Consider the following 18,975-nt stretch of genomic DNA (forward strand, 5'->3'; position numbering starts at 1 on the left):
ATATCCTAACCACGCAAAGGTGAAGACAGATCCTGCTCATGCGTGCAGAGTAATATTAGTATACACGGCAAAAACAGCTGCTTGACAACTTCAAAAAACACTAACTTTTTGCAAAGTTCACAATCTGCCTCTAAGGTGAACCTGCAGAGACAGGAACAGTGATAATTAATAACCAGAAATCCCAGATCATAAAAAATCAATGTTCAGTTTCAAAGAACAGGGCAGGTCAGGGTATTAAGCTTCTTAGCAATGGTGAGGACATTGCTGAAGAATTTCGATCTGATCCACATGAGTGATGTCACCACCGCTGCAGTTATGTCAACCAGATGGCATGTAGATGTATTGCGTGCCCTGCAAATCATTAGGAGGAGGAAGGTCATGTAGTGTTACGTTATCAGCTACTGTGCTTTATATCTAAAATAAAAACTCAGAAATAGTGATTATAACTTATTGTGCCAGTAAATTAAGTCAACACACGTTTGTTTCATGTGATCTGCGGGCTGTTTTCTCATCACACAACGTTTCTATGTCAAATTCACAACCATTGAACTTCCCCATTCAGGCCTTGATGCATTGTGCAAGCATCATGACTAATAAAATGCAGAAGATTGTCTTTTTGTGGGAAAGTACACGCATCTTAGTAATGTGAATCATGAAATGTTGCTGAAACAGAGTGACATCAACGCACACCGACATCTGATTTTAATGTTGCACAAACTGTATTTTTTAGCTGTCATGAATCCCGGGATCATAACGGCAATAGTAGAGGATGGTTGTATGACATGTTGTGACAACATTACAAACTCTGCGATGACTACCACTTATGTGCAGTTTGTTGAGACTGTAAGACCAATACAGGATATTTTATATTGATATTTGATTTTGAAACCAGTTATTATATATTGTAAATTACCAATATTTTCACATGAACATCACAAAACAAACAAAACAAAACACACTTCTAAGCATGACATTTTACAGCTGGCACTGCTCTATAAAGGAACAACTAAAGACTGTAACGAGCATATCTTTGGCTCGTTATTATGGAACCCACGCAACTTGTAGGCAAGACCCGCCTTTTAATAGCATTCACACACTACTATTGGCCAGGCGTCCATGCTTATGCAAGGTAACGTTAGCCAATTTGTTCAAGTCCTATCCCCTGACCCTTCGGTTATCCTAACCTTAACCACTCGAGGTCAATGCCTAACCCCAACCAATCAAGCTGCTTTGTAGTGCGGTACTTGCCTAGTAGTTACGTGGGATCCATAATAATGCATCTCTGGCATTGCTGCACTGCAATTTTCTCACTATAATTATTTGTTATTTAGCCACCGACAGATACTGACAAATCTACAATAAGCTGATATTGGTGAATGTATCGGCCATTATCCAGAAAAAAGCTAAATTTACAGAAGTCAGGAAGTAAGTTGTAGCTTGTATTGTTGTGTTGTAAATGTCCCTTTAAGTAAGACCTTATAATAGGCTACAATCCTAGTTTGGACACTAATAACAACACCAAAGACCTATTCCAATGCACATAGAAATAGAAGTATTGTATTGTAATATACTTGAACAAAAGTTGACGGTTCTAGCACTGCTGTCTAAAATCTAGTTTTTTTTTTTAATCAGGACATATCCTTTAACTCACATCTAAAACAAACCTCAAGAACATCCTTTTTCCATCTTCATAACATTAATTTAGGAACATTCTGTCAAAAGAAATGGTCTAGGCTGGTCTCTAGGCTGGTCTACTGGAATATTTCATTATCAGGATGCTCAAATAAGTCCCTGAAGACTCTCCAGGTGATCCAGAATGCTGCAGTGCGTGTTCTGATAAAAACTAAGAAAAGTACAACCTGACACGGGAGGGGAGAGTTCTGGCTTGACCAGGTTCCTCTCTTAACCCTGTATCCCTTAGTTATGCTGTAACAGTTTTAGACTGCCGGGGGACTTCCATTGACACACTGAGCTCCTCTCTCCTTTATCTTTCCATCTGTGTGCATCCACGTCCCAGAAATGCCTGTAACTAACCTAGCTCTGGGCAGTCATTCCCCAGAATCCTTATGTTCTTTTTTTCCCCCCAGCATGTTTCCTTGGATCAGGGAGGCTCCAAAATCACGGTTGCAGCCGTGGTCTTGCTACTACTTTGTGCTGTGCCATGCTACGTCCTGCTACGCTCTGCTGTGCCCTGCTATGCCATGAACTACTACAAACTACGATTTTTAGTCACTGTTTCATTGTCTTTTACTGTGACTAATATTGCCACTGTGCATTACACCCCCAACCGGCCCCGTCACCGACAACCAAGAGCCTGGGTCTGTCCCAGGTTTCTTCATAAAAGGGAGTTTTTCCCCTCCACTGTTGCCTTCTCTGGAGGGAACTACTAGACTGCTGGGTCCTTGTAAATTATAGAGTGTGGTCTAGACCTACTCTATCTGTAAAGTGTCTCGAGATAACTCTTGAATGAATTTATACTATAAATAAATTGAAAATTCCAAGCACTTTTCACCTTTAGTACTGCAGTTTTGGGGTTTTTGATTTCGGGGAAGTGTTTATTATGTGTAGTTGCTACATCAACCTCAGAAACAACTGGTTTGAACTATTAAAAAAACAAGTCCGCAGCAAAGTGAGACTTCCTATCCCCAAAAAAACACTTTTTGCCTTTCTTCTCCCTTTTGTATAAAATGATCCCAGACCAGCTGCCTTGGTAAACACGAGGGTGCTGTGTGCATTTTACTGCCGTTACATCACAGGACTTCTGCGTATCCAAGTTTATGTTTCATGCCTCCTGCTATCATCTGGACAGATCAGCATGTGAAGTTGCCTAGTGGAGCTTTAAATGATAAAGATAGCAGAAGGCTCATATTTCCATGGAGGCTCTCTGGGTTCAATGCTTCACATTACGACATTAGCTGAACCGGTCACACTAACATCAGTCAGTACGTTCCGAAATAAGCAGGGGATTTAAGTTTTGTTATGCTATGCATGAAATCAGAGGATGCAGATGGTCATAAAATTAATTTCTCTGCAAAAGAACAAAGGAGAGCAAAATGCCTGCCGTGGCGTAGCTGAATGCAGCACGTGTGTATATCCGTGTGCTGAAGTCATGTTCCAAAGTTCCATCTGTTGATGGTTAGGATGCCGCTCTTGCTCTCACACCCCTGCTGCTCTTGCATTACCCAGTGCGCAATGAGGTCATCACTCATGGACAGCAATTTGATCGGCAATTAATCAGAGGGGAGCCAGGTTTGTCCCCAACCCCTGCCTAGATTTACATTCTTTTTAGGGCTTCCAGGAAGTTGGCCTGTCTAAAGTCAGAGGCATCCTGCTATGATAAAAGGTCAGAAAAAAAGGCAGCAGGAGATGAGAACTTTATAAATTTACAGCACGAGTGTGTGTGCTTAAAAAGAGGGTAAGGGGTTTTCTCCCTTCCCAAATCCTACAGGACATTAGCCCAGGATGTAATCAAAACTTCTCAGGATGCGGTAAAAGGAAATGATGACATCAAGCCAAAATGCATCACACAACAATGCCTTAACGAAATTGAAATCAAAGCCCGATGCGACGTGGTGCCTCTCATACTGTACATGCCGACCTGTGGCAGCCTGTCTGAAAACATGTGACTGTTTCAGCTTTCCTCAAAACAAGTGATAAGTGGCTTTTCCTTTTTGAAGTCAAAACTATTTTGGGGTTTGTAGTTTTTCTAGCCCTCTGTTATAATATTTTGAAAGGAGTGCAGAGCAGAACAGAAGTCACTGAACAAACTCTGGGTCTTGTGCTTGGGCGAAGGACAAGATGTTGTATACTCAAGCCCCTCAGGGATTGGCTGGTTCTTACTGCTAGAGTCTTGATGACATGTCTGAAATATATCTTCTTTTCCACTGGAAGTTTGTAACAGCACAAAGTACATTCTATTGGCTGCTGGACTGCAAGTTTTAAAAGATAATATTTCAGCTTGGCTCTGATTTTGTTGTGTTTGACCTCGTTTTCATCAATTATAATACCACTGTACTCTCTTAAGTAATGGTTGGGATCTGGGAATACGGGGACTTCACTTACACTGATTCAAACTTTATCACAACTAGTAGAATTCTGCAAAAAATACACCCGAATTATGATAAATATCAAGCAAACTGCACAACTACGGTTCTGTTTCTGATATGAATGCTGCTTGGGACTTTATGTATGAACACTCACATAGACTCGCACTTATTTGCATACACTTACAGCACTATTGTAGTATAACGTGTAGTGGAAAATATAATGTCTCATGTGAGGATTGTCTGGATAAACAATCTAGGTAAAGGATGAGGAAGAGGAAACCTCCAAACATACTTTTACCAAAAAACTTTACACATGACACGCACGCTGGTATCTACGACTGTAACAGAGTACTCAGCTACATGGACCAGGCTGGATCCAGCCAAGGACAGATGACAATAGCAGATGCTGAACACCCCCCCCCACACACAAATGTGTACTTGCTTCTGTACATTTACTCTCTCTGAAATCCAAGCCTGAAAATATCCACCCTCATCAACTATTTCCATGGTAATCTGGCATCGTGTTGAACATGCAGTGTGATTGATGCTTTTCAGAGCCATTAGGTACATTTTCTTTTTCTTTCTTTTTTTGTTCTCCTTTTACTTTTCTAAATCTTTCGCCTTTTCTCACGCGGCAATTAGCTCGACCCTGGACAGAGGCCTATTTTTCATGGCAGTCTGTCCTTCCTGACATGCCCGGTGACAAAGCGCAGACCGTCATCACCGCTCGCCAGTCCAACTCAAACATTCTGGTGCAGCTAAAGTGCAATGATGTGATTGTCCCAAATAGGTCACGGGCCGACGTCCAGCTGCGTTTCCTTTGTGAAGTTAATTGCTGAGGGTGCATATGTGTGTGTGGTTTTATGGTCGTGTCTGATTGTGTCGTTGGTGAGTTTTTGGGTGAGGGCCCATTTCCTCTGTGTGTGTATGATATGTGATATTGCTGAGGAAGCAGTAAACAGAGCACTACCCAACGACTGCTCTCTATTTGACATTTACAGAAGAAATCAGTCAGACATGTTTCCACCTCCAGCCATCTTAGCCGGCAACGTTAAACAGCGCGTCCAAATAATTCACCCCAGACTTATCTCCCATTACACTATTTTACGGGGCGCAGTTTTACCATTGGAGGCGTTAAGACAACATGCCTGTACAGTCATCTGAAATAGCTGTAATATCTCGTAATCCAGTTTAAGGTTGGATGATTAACACAAGCACAGTACAAAGTATCTCAACATTACACAGATGAAATTGCAGCTAAGAGACATGCTTCAGTATGTCTATAAATCACTCGCTGTTATATTTCATACCACTTGATAGCATAAGTGTTACCAGGATTTCTGTTATCGTTTAAACTGTCTACAGCCATGCTGTGTGAGGTAGTACTAAGGCACTGCAGTACTTTAAGGTACCACGAATTTCATGGCAATACAATAGTTGTATATGACAAAAATAGTGGACTGACCACCTAACACTGACCAAGAACTATGCTACTAGCGTGGCTTAACATCTGTTTGTGGTCTTAGGTCAGTGTACAGGACAGAGGAACAGAACATTGTGCAATTCAAATATATTTTTATGATCTTGGACAGTTTAAAGAATTACCACATCATGGCATATTATGAAACAGCAGCATAGACAATCTGATGCTTTCACTGGCATTGACATGCAGACTTAGCTGGTGGAAGGTTATCCAGGGATATGGTTTTTCCCTCTGGTTCACAAATACCTGCGGTGCTACCATAAAGCAGAGTTATAAATGTAACGCGTATTTGTGTATCTACGCTTGAACCTAGTTAATTTGTCGACAAATTATAACCTCCCTCATTAGTTTGCTGGATCATTTCCAGTAACAACTCTTGGTTCGTTCCAGCTTTGTTCAGAGTTGCTCAATAAAAGGTGATAATAAAAGTAAAGGACCTACTACAGGTCATGGGAAAAACAATAATGGAATCCGTGAGGAGGTTTTTCCCCCTGTAAACTTGAAGAACACTTTGATTAAAGGCTAACCTCACCATGAGTATTAAGACATGTTGGCACCGCTGAATGGCTGAAGTTGGATGTATGATTCCACGCATTCCAGGCACTCAACTCTCAAACTTATTTATTTGCCACTCTCCGTAACTTCTATTTCAAGACAAAAGATTTAGTACTACCTTCACTATGTTAACTGAAATAACGCAAGAGGCACTTCAACTCTGAAGAGCATGCTGACACTGAAGACACTCATAAAGTGGGGACAGTAGAGGTGACAGATATTGCTAGAATAGTAACGTGTCAGTTGTAACTTTGGCTTCGTTGGATAATTGCACTTAAGGGCTGAATTTATTCATGGTGTTGTCAGTTGAATGTCACTTAACACAGTTGAGTGCTTTTTCTATTCTGCCTGTTGGATCTTACTGGAACATGCAGTGCATTGTCAACGTCTGGGTATGGGATTGTTTTGTAGTATGCCTATTCCCACGCCCTTGTACAATCATGTAACACTGGCTTATTAGCTAACAGTCAGGCATCAAATCACTGGTTTATCCATGAATATTGCATTTCTTTTCATTTACTTTTGAGTCATCATTTCCCATTAAAATAAAACACAAGTGACGCATTTAAGTCAGTGAAACGTTCCCCTGACACAAAAACGAGATTGTACGTCACCAACTCTCACCAAGGACGCCAACCTTTAAAAATGTAGACACTGCAGGCATGAAGCAACGATTCTGAAAACATTGTTTGTAGGAAGACTGGCAGCCCTCGTGTTGAGTCACACACTGACCTTTCACGCTCCTGCTCCAGCAGGTTGGTGAACTCGTCGCTCTTTTTCATGAACTCTCCGTGGTTCCTCTTCTCGTCCTCCAACTTGTACAAGGCCTGCTTGTGCGACTGTTCCACCATCAACAGCTGCTCCAGCATCCGCCGGTGCGTCTCCCTCTGCTTCTCCACTAACTTGTCCAGCTGTGGAGGCAGCATATAGAAAACACCTTCACGTCTGGACTGCTCTGTGTCAGTCAGACGCTGAGGGTATTCTTTTCTTTAAATCAGATTGAGAGTTGGTGTTACCTCTACCATGGGCTTCTCGTAGATGTCCTCCTCAAAGACATCAGCCTTGCCCTGGATGGCGTCCCTCTGCAGGGACTGCAGGACTGTCTGTGGTGTGACAACGCCATATTTGGCCTCTAGCAGGGCCATGTCGATTTTCTCTGCCTTCAGGACTGTGATTACCTCATCTCTGGCCTATAGTGGGGAAAGAAGGTGGATTTGGTTAGATTCAACTTTTTGAAGCACAAACAACAGGCAGCAGACCTTCCAATATGCGGCAACATGACCTAAATTATTAAGTTGTGTTGACCTTGTCCCTCTCATCTTTCTCTAAGTCAGGCTTTACCTATGATTGGGAAACATTATAAACATTTAAAGGTTAGCACTAGAGACCTTTTCTGAGTTATTATTTTTTTGTAGGTTGTCTCTTTATCTCCAAAAACCAAAGTCCAGTTCTATGGAATCAAACATTATCTCTGCTCTCTTTTTTTCAGACTTTGTTTCTTTGTATCTACCTTTAACCAGCCATAATTCTGACTTTGCCATGTTCCCATCACACAACAGCAGTGCCAGGGGGTTGCTGGATCCTGTGCTGCATTGACAGGAAGTAGCATCAGCTGTTGGCTGTCTATTAACTCAGGCTTTTAGTCCATCTTGAGTGCCCACTGCCAACTGAGTCACTGTGTCTGACTATATGTCTATCTGGGGCCAGTGCCATGTCTGCAGGCCTGTGTGCCTGCTTCTGTGTTGGCAAAATGTTCCTAGGGCTCAGTCATCCCTTCAGTTTGGATTACCTGCAGCTCTCCCTCCAGCAAGCTCAGTAGAAAGACAAGGTCGTCCCGGGAAAGGTCCCTGCTCTTCTCCCTCCGAGCTCCCTTTGCAGCACCGCTGGTGCTGCTACTCCCGCTTCCACTCCCACTCCCACCAGTACAGGTGCTGTTCTTGGCCGTCTTGTGATTCCGCTGAATGGTGCCGGTGTCGTCCGGCGGCTCTCGGTGTCGGCTGCGGCGCACAGCCCTTCCCGAGGGCTCCTCTCGCTCTGCAGATCGTTTGCGTGTGCCTGCCTGCTTGGCCTTGGTTACGTCCTCCAGACTATTGCTGCGGGACCGCATTTTCCTCTACCTGTTAAATGAATGGAAGACAGAAGGATGAGGGTGATTTTGTATCCTTCACGCAGCTATGAACACTCGTTTCCTGCTTCAAGAGTCTTGTTAGTGTTCATCTAAGTGTCTTGCATTAGTTGGACACCTTGTCAATTTTAAGCCTTGTGTGTATATTGCATTATTTATTGTTGCATTGAGTCAAGAGACAATAGAATACATATTTTGCCAAATTTGAATCTATGACCTTGACTTTGAAGGGCCTAAATAACAAAACACTCACGGGGGATTTCACATCATGTGAAATCAATCTGTGATGTTTGTTGCATTGCCCGTGTTACTTTGTGACTGATGAAATGTTTTATTGTTTTACTTTTTGACTAGATCATTAAGGCATTATTGGGCATGGATTCCACTTTCAATCAACCAGCTTTAACTGCTTTACTCATTGATGTCCTAGATATCACAGTCTTGCATTGCCAGACCTTCAGGGTCTGGCTAGTCCACACAGCATTCCAGGATGGGAGAAAAGCATGCTCTGGTTTATTGGCATTTCTTTAAACCAATCACAATAGTTTTGTCAATTGTCAATTCTCTAACCCTAACCCTAACCCTGATTGCCAGATGGAGCCACGGTGCGGCTGCAAAACGGGAAGGAACTTGTTTTGGTGGTACATTAAAGGTTGTTTTGGCCATGGAATAGAAAACCTAGATCTGGCAGATAGTCTGGCTAGCTGTCCCGATTTACACTGGAGAGAGCTGAGGAGCAGTTATCCATACTCCCTAAATAAGTTTGAAAAAACACAAAGAAAGCAGAAGTTAACGGACATCCGGCGGACTTTCCGGCCGCACTGAAGCAATCCCAGAGGTGAAATGTCGTGGATATAGACTATATACACATCTATATCTAAAACTGCCCTTAAACAAAACCTGCACATCCCAGGAAATACACAGGACAATAGGACTAATACTCCACCAAACAACACAGTGAGCACGAAATGTAAGGTACAAGGACTCCAGCTTAGAGGCTCTGGTTGTCTAAACATAACTTTTGTTTCTTTTTGTTGGGTTGTGCAGTGGGATGTCAATCTGCTGTGCTGACATAACCTGTTCTTTCAACATACTGTAAGTTGGCCTTAAAATGGACCTACGGACTACGTTCAGTTCCACATTTGTCATCTGTACTGAGCAGCTGAATGTCGTCAATGTCTTCCATGGTATTATTAATCACTCAGCGGAATAGAATCATCACCACCACGTCGTACCACCCGCCAAAAAGCACGATTATGGCGCAAATTCTCTGACAGTGCCAGAGCCGTTTTGGGCCCGGACCTTAAGCCCTGTCGCAACGCATTACCCAAAGCTGCCGACCACCATTCACGGCTGATGAGTTTTCCCATAACGTGAAATTCGTTAATAGAAAGACGTGGCCAAAATCAATCCTGCCAGAGGATTTGAAGCATTGTGGCATTGTACCTACTTTGTCTTTTCCACAGATGATGACAGGTGGTCTGATGTGGGGGGGGTTGATCGGAAAAAGGGGGAACATCAGAGTAGATGAGTTAGAAATAAAAAGCATCATGGCTACCTACCAAGGTCTGTTTGGAGTATACAATGTGTCTTTGTGACATCTGGTGTATGAATGGACCATTCAGTGACTATAATAAATCAAAAGTTGATAAATACATGAATGCTGTGAGCTGCAACCTCACAGGCAGCTCCGTTGCCAAGTAATCCATGACGTTTTCAGCATTGTGCTCAGCTAAAGTAAATATATCCAAAAGACAAAGCAGGACTGAGATGAAAACATGCCGAGACTCATTTGTATGAGTGTGTTTGATGTGAGTGAGATTGAGCTGCCAAAAGGCATTACATCATCGTGCATTCAGCTCGGCTCACATCAAAATGTTTCCAACTAACTGAGCTCAAATGACTGAAACTGAAACAGCTGATTAACAGATAAACGTAAATGGATTTCGTAATGTGTAAAATATCTTTAGCAACATCGTTCTTAAGAGCGGTGTGTGTGACGAGATCTCATGAGATCTCATGCGACGAGAGTTCTCGTTGAGGTATTAAGTGTCTCGCCATATCTGTACACAATTGCAGAGAATGTCAGATTGTGCTCATAGGGCGCGTGCCATCTTAACAAGAGCTTTATTTCTCTCTGTCTACTGTACAATGACAAATTTGAGTAGGCCTACAACACTACTGGTCTCAACTACTGCCAGAAAACGCTTGGTTACGTTGTAACCTTGGTTCTCTTAGTACTATGGAATGAGTAATATAACGGTTAGTTATACAGGTGAGAAGCCAGTCAATTGAGTCATTGGCAAAACCTAACAATGCTCAGTTTCCATTTTGTGTCTTTGAATTTGAATAAAAGACTATTTTCTCATTGACTTTTTCTTCAAAATAGAGTTAAAATGTTGTCTTGATCCCGTGAACCAAATCTTGAGACATTTCGTAAACTGGGTGTCTTGTTACACCCCTAGTGGTTTACTTTATCTTTTAATGCTTAGTGTACATTAGGGGTGGGAATCACCAGACCCCTCCTGATATGAAATCGCCACGATACAATATCATTGCGATTTTAAACATATTGCAATAATCTGCGACATATTACAATTTATAGCCTTTTTTCCAACTTCTAATTTTTCCCAATTTCAAATGACGTTCCCAAAAGGAAACTTTGTCAACATCTCTTTCATCTAAAAAGAAACCTTTCTCTGTTTTTTCATACTACTTCAATTGTATCGCTGCAAAATGGGATTGTCAAGCAGACAAACTGACCAACACATAATCAATACTAGGCGCCTGTGTATCGATATAGTATTGCCACTGAAAATATTGCAATACTATGCTGTATTGATTTTTTCGCAACTCCTAGTGTAGATGTTATTGTATACTGTTAATATTGTGTTTAATACCCTATTTTTACTTTGGGAGGATTCTGGATGAAGGACTCGTATTGGAGTTTTGAATATTGTGATATTGTTGTTTTACTTAAGTAAAAATATAGATAATTCTTCCACCACCACCACCACCATTTCCACTAACTAAACCTAGTGTAAAGTTAGTTAGTTAATTAATTAAGTCAACTATTAGTTTATCTATCTCCAGTGCTGATTTAAGTTTTTGAATACACTTTGTGACATAACAACAGTTCACACTGGCAATCACCTAAACTTGGCTGTCAACTAAAACCAACAAAAAAAGAATACTTTAAATTAATATTTCTCAGCAGTAGTGCCACCAAGACAAAAATCTCACCACTCCACGCCAATTTGCCTAATTGGACCTTGAACAGTGTGTTTGAGACTGCTGCAGTGTGTGTCCAGCCTCTGTGTGAGGCCCTCTGACAGTTTATGAGTAAGAAAGATGGCTGGGTGATTGCATTGTGCACAGTCTCGGCAAGGCGCCACATGATTCAGAGCTGAGGTAATTCCCTGTAGTCCAAGACAGACTCCACATCGGCTTACTCAGAGATCTGGGCTACAGGCGATAGACAGAACAGTATGTTTCAGAAGAGTTTGTGTGTGTTTGTACAGGTTTAGGACATAGTTCATGACTATATATGATTGATAAAGAACAGTTTGTGTGTTTGTAACCTTCCCCTGAACGTCATCAGCTTTTTTAATGAGTTCTTAGATACATAATTAACACCGTCACTCCTGCACAACTGCAGCCCTGTTGCCATTGTGCAACAAACACACAGATGTTCACACTGCATGAACATGCATAACAAATTGATAGAGATTCAAACAGAGATTGTGAAACAAATCCAAAGGACACAGATATGTAATGCGACCCGCTGGGATTCCTTCACGTGCAAATATTACGTGTCTGCAAAATCTCCAAGATGGATCAGAAATATATCATGTAGTTTTTAAAAAGGTGAATTGAGGAGACGGGTAAATAGCTTTGTATTGGATCTGACAATCGACAGTCCCTTACTGTCGATGCGGGAGTCGAATGAATTAGTTTTCAAATTTGTGTTTTATCTTTGTTGAGCAATTGTCCTGTCTTTTCTGATCTGAGGTACTGGAACCTTGGAGCAAAGCAGCCAAAACTGGAAACACTCGAATAGTGAGCATGAGTCCAGAAAGACTGGCCAGATTTGGTTCAATTTGTTGAAATGTAGTTACAATGCTCTAAACACCTTTCTTTCCTTATCTAAATATATTTTGGAGATTTGAATGAGAACATCTCAAAGGTTAAATTATACTTAATGTACTAAAGAAATTTCAAGAGCAACATAATATCAAGCTATTACAGATATACTGTATATCCAAAAGTTATTTTTTTTTTTAATTTTTTAAAAAACAAGACAAACTGATTAGCCTTAAGTGGATTGAGCTACAGTAGATATGATAAAACCAAAGCTTCAAACCGCATTACCGGCTCTGGTTTTACAGCATCATAGTCCAAATTTAAATGAACACAAGGTGTAAATAGACTTTGGAAAGAAGCAGGGCCAAATAAATGCACAGTATTCACACACAAAAAAAGCTGTTTGGAAATTTCCTTTGGGTCTTTGTTTGCTTGAGGAAGCAGAAACACTGGCTCTTAAAACACTTGTTTACGCTGTGTGCGCACATATTTTCTCCATGACCCTGTTGTGTTGTTTGCGTCGTCAGTTTGGAGAAGGTGTGAAGACAAAACTGCCAACAACACAGAGTCAATTAGCCACCATCTGTTGCGTGAGACCTCGGATGACCCTGACAGATCTTTATAGGGCGTTTGTAGCAGATGAAATCAGAAAGATTCCTTCGCTTCTATGTATTTCTATGATAAAATGAGCGGATGAATATACAAGGAGAAAACATCATTGGAAAGATCAACACAGTTCAGTAGTCCTCACGTGGCCACACTATTACTTAACTGTCAAACTGCAGTTATCATGTTTGTACCTGTGCTTCTAACGCAATAATAATACATCATGATTTCCATCTGTTGAAGTACTCATTGACAATAACCTCGTGAATGAATGGGTGTGTGACGTGTGTTAAACTGCCCACAGATGACTTTACCATGCTTTGTCCTCGTGCTAATCCCATCCAGCCAGTTTCAGGCGTTTTTTTTAGAGCAGCTTGAATAAACTCCAATCCTTTAACATTTTGGGAGCAGGGAATAGGTGCCAGAAGGTGATGCTATGAGTAACAGGTGCTCAATTGTCATACAAAGGACATGGCTGCTTGGCTCGGTTTTGGCAATAAAGGTAACACATTGAAAAGAATAATTCAAGCACAAGCACAATAATACACAAAGGAAGGATTAAGAATTATTATTTTTTTTTGGTCTTCATGACTTTTCATTTCAGGTATGCATACATTTATAAGCGGATGTATAACTTGTGTGCACACAGTAGCTTTTCAAGAGAAGCAGGGTTGTGGCAAGTGGACACATGCACGCACAGGGGCAAGGCAACACTTGTTTTCTATCAAGACTGCCACGCTAGCCGCTCTCTAACCCTTGCTTTGTCTTCCCATCAACCATGAACCGTCAACCAGTCAACATTATCATCGCTTTTCCGACATTTTTGTGACTTTTTCAATGTTGTGGGTGCTTTTTTTGATGTTTTTTCCAAAGTTGTTTGATATTTCTGATGTTGACATTTTCAGCGCTTATTTTGAAGGCCTATTTTTTGTGATAAAAAAAATAAAAACGGGTCAAATTTGACCCGAGGACAACATGAGGGTTAAGGCTGTACTTTGGCACAGCAGGCTCATGGCGATAAACTCAACTATTGGACAAATAAAAATGTTGACCCGTTGATGGCGCTTGTTGAAAGACGTTCGGAGTCATCCTCCTGGCACCACGACTGTCTGCACAAAATGTCATGACAATCCATCCACTAGTGTTGAGACATTTCAGTCCGGACCAAAGTGGTGGACCCCTGCCATCCCTAAAGCCACACTGAAAATTAGCAATATTAATAAAAACAACTTACTCATTCATAAGTTCTAGTTCCTCCTTCCCTGAGGCCCTTCCATTACCTTGTGCTCTGATTAAGTAGTGAGGACAATGTCTGAAGCCAAAAGCAAAGCTGTTACTGGAAACAGTTGGCAGTTTGGGCTTGTCTAGCCGAGACCACCGAGGTTTCTCTGACTATGGCTACCAGGTCAAAAGGCTCATTCATTCAAAAAGTTTTTTTTTGCAATGAACTCACCAAGCCAGGCAGCCAGCCAGTCACTAACTCATGAATTCTCATAAAGGTTGTCTATAATGACCATCAAGTAATTTTATCACACATCTGAACACTTCAGAAAGCGATTAAGCTTATTACGGTGGAGCTTTATGATTTGGGATATTTTTCTGTGACTGTTGGGGCTCACAATCTAAACCAGCACCACACCCCGGCCTGCCACACACACACACACACACACATAAAACGCCTTTCCCAGATGTTACACAAACATTGTCATTATACCTTTGAGTACACTCTCAGAACTTGGTAGCTCTGAAAGCTAAAACAAGATGGCTTTATGGAGATGACTTCACTTTTCATGTGAGCTGGAAGTGAAGCAGAGGGAGGGCCGTTAAAGTCAAGAGGGTGAAAGGTGAGGAAGCAGGTGTCCTATAAAAAATATGCATCTTTACCCTTTTCTCCAATGTGCGCACACACACACATGCACTTATACTGTACTATGCACGGAAACACATGCAAACGGGAGCATGTGTGGACAGTAACACACAGACAATCACAGAACATATGCAGTGTGTAGGCACACACCAATTACAAAGTGAATTCCTACAGCCTGACATCATGCTGCTGTCAATATGATTGAGGGGGAGAGAAAAGCAGATCAAAAGAGAACAGAGAAAGGGAGGGAAAGATTGAGGAGCTGCAGTATATCCTTTGGAGGGTCTGTATGCAGTTTACTGTACACAAAGTGTACACTAAATCACCACTTACAGTAATTTTAAGAGGGGACTTTGGTGTTTAAATTCCCACATGATCATTACATGCTTCCAGGTGGTTTTAGCAGATTATGTAAAACCTCAAAATCCCAGTCGGAAAGACTAAGACATCAACAGGGAAGCTTTTCCAACAACTGTTAACCAGCAATAGGAGGAAATATTACTTTTATTAACTAATGTATGCTTGTATCTTTGCATCTGTGCATGAATATCCAAAAGGTAACATCCAAGCACACCCTCCTCCACAGAGCTGCAGAGCAAGGTCTGCCCCCTCCACACATACCCTCCACAATAGGAGTTGTTTGGATTTCTTTAAACCAATCCCAATCATCTTGGGAGGCTAAGCTCCGGTCGCACAGACAGGGGCTTTGCAAAATGCTCTCGGGAAGGAATGTATTGGTGGAACATTTGCACCCCCCCAAAAAAAAATTACACATACAATATGTTTAGAGCTAACTGTTCACACAATGCAGTAACGTGAGCTATTTAAAATAGCTGGATGCACGGTTAAGAGTAATTTGCTCCCCCTGGATCCCATTTAGAAAGTAAATGCTGTAAACATGTTCTTTGTAAATTTTTACAATCATTCCCCAAAGAACCAAGCAGTGGTTGTTGTGTCAAAATGTTCTTTAAAAACTGCGTGTAGCTTGCTAGCTCGAAGTTTGTTGTTATTTCCCAAAGAGAACGGCGACCCACATATTATTCCGGGTAAGAGTGCATTTGACTTCTGAGGAGACATGTTAACATGAGCACTTACTTTATTAGGCTTCTCTGCACACTCATTGGATCTGCTGTCTCAAGGTCATATTGAGTGTGTTTGTTCTGCTGATTTTGCTCATTCTGCTGCCTTTTGCTGTTGCTACTTGGTTTTGCTGCTTTTAGTTGCTTGCCTCTTGTCTTTGCTGCTTTTACTGGGGGTTAATTTGCTTCTTTTACTGCTGTGTGTTTTGCTGACGTAGACTCGGAGGACAAAGACAAAGGAGTCCACCCAGGAGTCTTCATGGGAGGCTAAGGCAGGAGTTAACCCTACTGTTGTCCAATGCCACAGTTCACTCCAAGGTCTTACCAACTTCAACGCATCCGGTGCAACTAAACATCCGGCAAGTTTTTGGAGGAGCTGGATGTCCTTCTTTCAAACATCCCTGAAACTGGTCCTCCACTGGTCCTTCTGGGGAGCTTCAACATCCAGACAGAGTAGTTAACTGATTTCTAACATCTTCTCTCTTTGTTTGTCCTCTCACGCTTGCCTTCCCCATCCACTCAAAAAGCTGGCAACTTCCTAGATCTCAGATTCAGCAGAAACTGCTCTACGTCCAACCTCACCGTTACTCCACTCTCTACCACTCTCCCAAGCTCACAACCATATCTCAAATGACACCTGTCCACTATCTCCTTCTCTGGCGTCATCTACTATAACATCTGACTTTTCTTACTCATGCCTTCCAATGCCGCTCTCCTTTCTACTCTATCGTCCTCTCTTGACTCTCTCTGTCCTCTTACTTCAGGGCAAGCTCGCGAGCCTTCACCAGCTACGTGGTGGTCTGACTCTGAAAAGATCAACTATACGGGCTGTGGAAAGGAAACTGCTGAAATCTAAACACCCAGATGACCTGCTTACCTATCAGTCTCTTCTTTCCTCCTCTGCTGCCTCTATTTCTCCAACAAAAATCTCTTTCTATCAAACCAAAGTTGAATCCTCTTTCTCCAAAACCCCCAAAAACATTTCTTCATCTTCTCTAACTTCCTAGATTCCCCCAGTCCACTTCCTCCCTCCTAGCAACCCACTTCGTCCAACTACTTCGTAAAAAAGACGACAAACGCTCTTGATTCTCCACCACACTTCCTGTAATCATCTTTCCATCCATCCCATCCAGTACTCTTTCCACTTTCACCCCTCTATCTCCAAATCAAATTTGTAGTTTGGTTCAGACTGACTATAAAAATTGAAAACTGGGGCCCAGACTACTAGAATCCTGGGTGTGACATTTGGCTGCCAACTCTGCTTTCAACACTGCTGCAACAATCGTTTATCTTAGTTTGCCACACATCTTGAAATTTGAACAAATTCATGTAAACGTAAATTTAGCTGGTTAAACTAACCTAGAAATCCTCTCTGCTGGAGGATTTATGGATGTTTTATAAGACCAAAACAAACCAACAAGTCTACTTAATGTGCACGTGAATGACACCATCTTCATGTTCACATCTTCATTCTTGATGATGATATTCTGGTCCTCTGCAAAATGTAATTGAAGACCCCTGACCCAGGACTAAGTATAAATTAAGTAAATTTGCACAATGATATAGTATTAGGCTTAGGCCCAATGTGTTAGGAATGACAGTGATGAAAATATGATGGTGTATGCGCTCACTGACCACAATATTAGGACTATATTCGGACAGACCTGCCAATTCTGCTAAAAATAATCCTAAAGAAAACACAGCATTTAGACCACTGCAGCTCCCTCCTGGTGGCCTGCCTGCATGTGTCATCAGGCCTCTACTCTTCATTCAGAATGCAGCAGCTCCTCTTGTCTTCAACCTCCCCAAGTTCTGTCACACTACACCGCTCCTCTGCTCTCTTCATTTGCCCTATTGCCCTTTACCCCAACCCGCCCAATCTGCTCTGAATCAGCCGATCTGCTTGGTACCCCTTCGCAGCAATGGACAACTCAATGAAATCATGACTGTTTGCTGTCCTGGCTTCTAAATGGTGGAATGAGCTCTGTATTGACATCAGGAAGGCCCAAAGCTTTCTGACGAAGGCTAAAAGCACATCTCCTCCAACGTCACCAAAAACCTAAAAAACAGCATATACGTGTATATTCTTAAAGCTAATTGTTGTCGATCCAGTGTAAGCACACCTAGTTTTAGGCTGGAATAAGCCAGTTCTGGTGAGTGAATGTCTGGCTTTTACATGTTGGAATAGTTTGGCATTTTGGTTAAAAGTTTTTTTTAGTTTATTGAAGGTTGCTACAACTGGCAAAACAGTTAACTTTATGTTCCAACACTAATTTTCAAAATTCAATAATACACTAACACAATACACTATGTCTACCAAAACACTGCAAAATATGTCTCAAAGTCACATAATTCTTCCAAAATACTAACACATGTTCTCTCCCAACTGGAACATTTAGTCAGTCATAGCCTAGTCATAAAAACACTAATATCTGGTGGAATAACAGAAACTGCATCCTTTTATATGAGTCAGGTCTGCCCTTATACAATAGATAATAGTATTTTTTATTGACCATAGAATGTGTTTTACACTGCAGTTTCTCTTGAAGCCTCTCTACATTTTTGTTTTGTTGGGTTTAGTAAATGCTGCATTTTGTTTCTTTTGCTGCAGAAAGTCAACACAAAAACGAATGAGCCATCTCAGAGTAGCTTTATAGAATGTGTCACTGCCCGATGTGAGTCGAGTGCTGATGTGAGTTGCGCGTGTGTCACTTTGCGACGAGTAGCCTCCAAGATGCTAACGAGAGACTTCTGTAATGTCGATACAGTAAAAATGGAGCTACTTAACGAGGTTGATTCACTGCTGGCTACAAGTAAGCATCAAACAATCATAGATACTTAAAACATTTTTTGAATTGATTTCCATCTTCTGTTGTTGTTTGCAATGAGAAAAGTTTATTATTTTAAGGATTTCAAAGATTCACATCTGCACTTGACTCACATCTGGCGGAGACAGAATGTACGTTTTCTGAAAAAAAGGAAATAGAGACAGAATTGTCCTGGTACTCGTCTTCCTCTCCCTCGTGCAGGAATTTATCTTACTATCTTTGTGTTCATCTTAAGTGTATTGTTCCTTTTCTACACACAATCCGCCCCAAATAGGTCCTGTTTTACTGTGTGTACTACTGTAA

General features: G+C 41.5%; 1 protein-coding gene across 3 annotated transcripts in view; it reads right to left on the reverse strand.

Moving 5' to 3' along the window:
- Nucleotides 1-18,975, reverse strand: part of filip1l (filamin A interacting protein 1-like) — a 74,414-nt gene that overhangs the window by 35,364 nt on the left and 20,075 nt on the right. Inside the window, exons 1-4 of one of the 3 annotated variants that reach the window (XM_034864202.1) lie at nt 14,613-14,634; nt 7,874-8,201; nt 7,101-7,274; nt 6,817-6,995 (exon numbers count right to left, since the gene is read on the reverse strand). In XM_034864202.1, the coding sequence (XP_034720093.1) occupies nt 6,817-6,995; nt 7,101-7,274; nt 7,874-8,191 (671 nt within the window). In that variant the 5' untranslated portion in view covers nt 8,192-8,201; nt 14,613-14,634. Of the gene's footprint in view, nt 1-6,816; nt 6,996-7,100; nt 7,275-7,873; nt 8,202-14,612; nt 14,635-18,975 lie in introns of those variants that run through there. The other 2 variants (XM_034864200.1, XM_034864203.1) reach the window with 2 other exon arrangements.

Source organism: Etheostoma cragini, chromosome 24 (assembly GCF_013103735.1).
Source record: "Etheostoma cragini isolate CJK2018 chromosome 24, CSU_Ecrag_1.0, whole genome shotgun sequence".
NCBI classification, from domain to species: Eukaryota; Metazoa; Chordata; class Actinopteri; order Perciformes; family Percidae; genus Etheostoma; species Etheostoma cragini.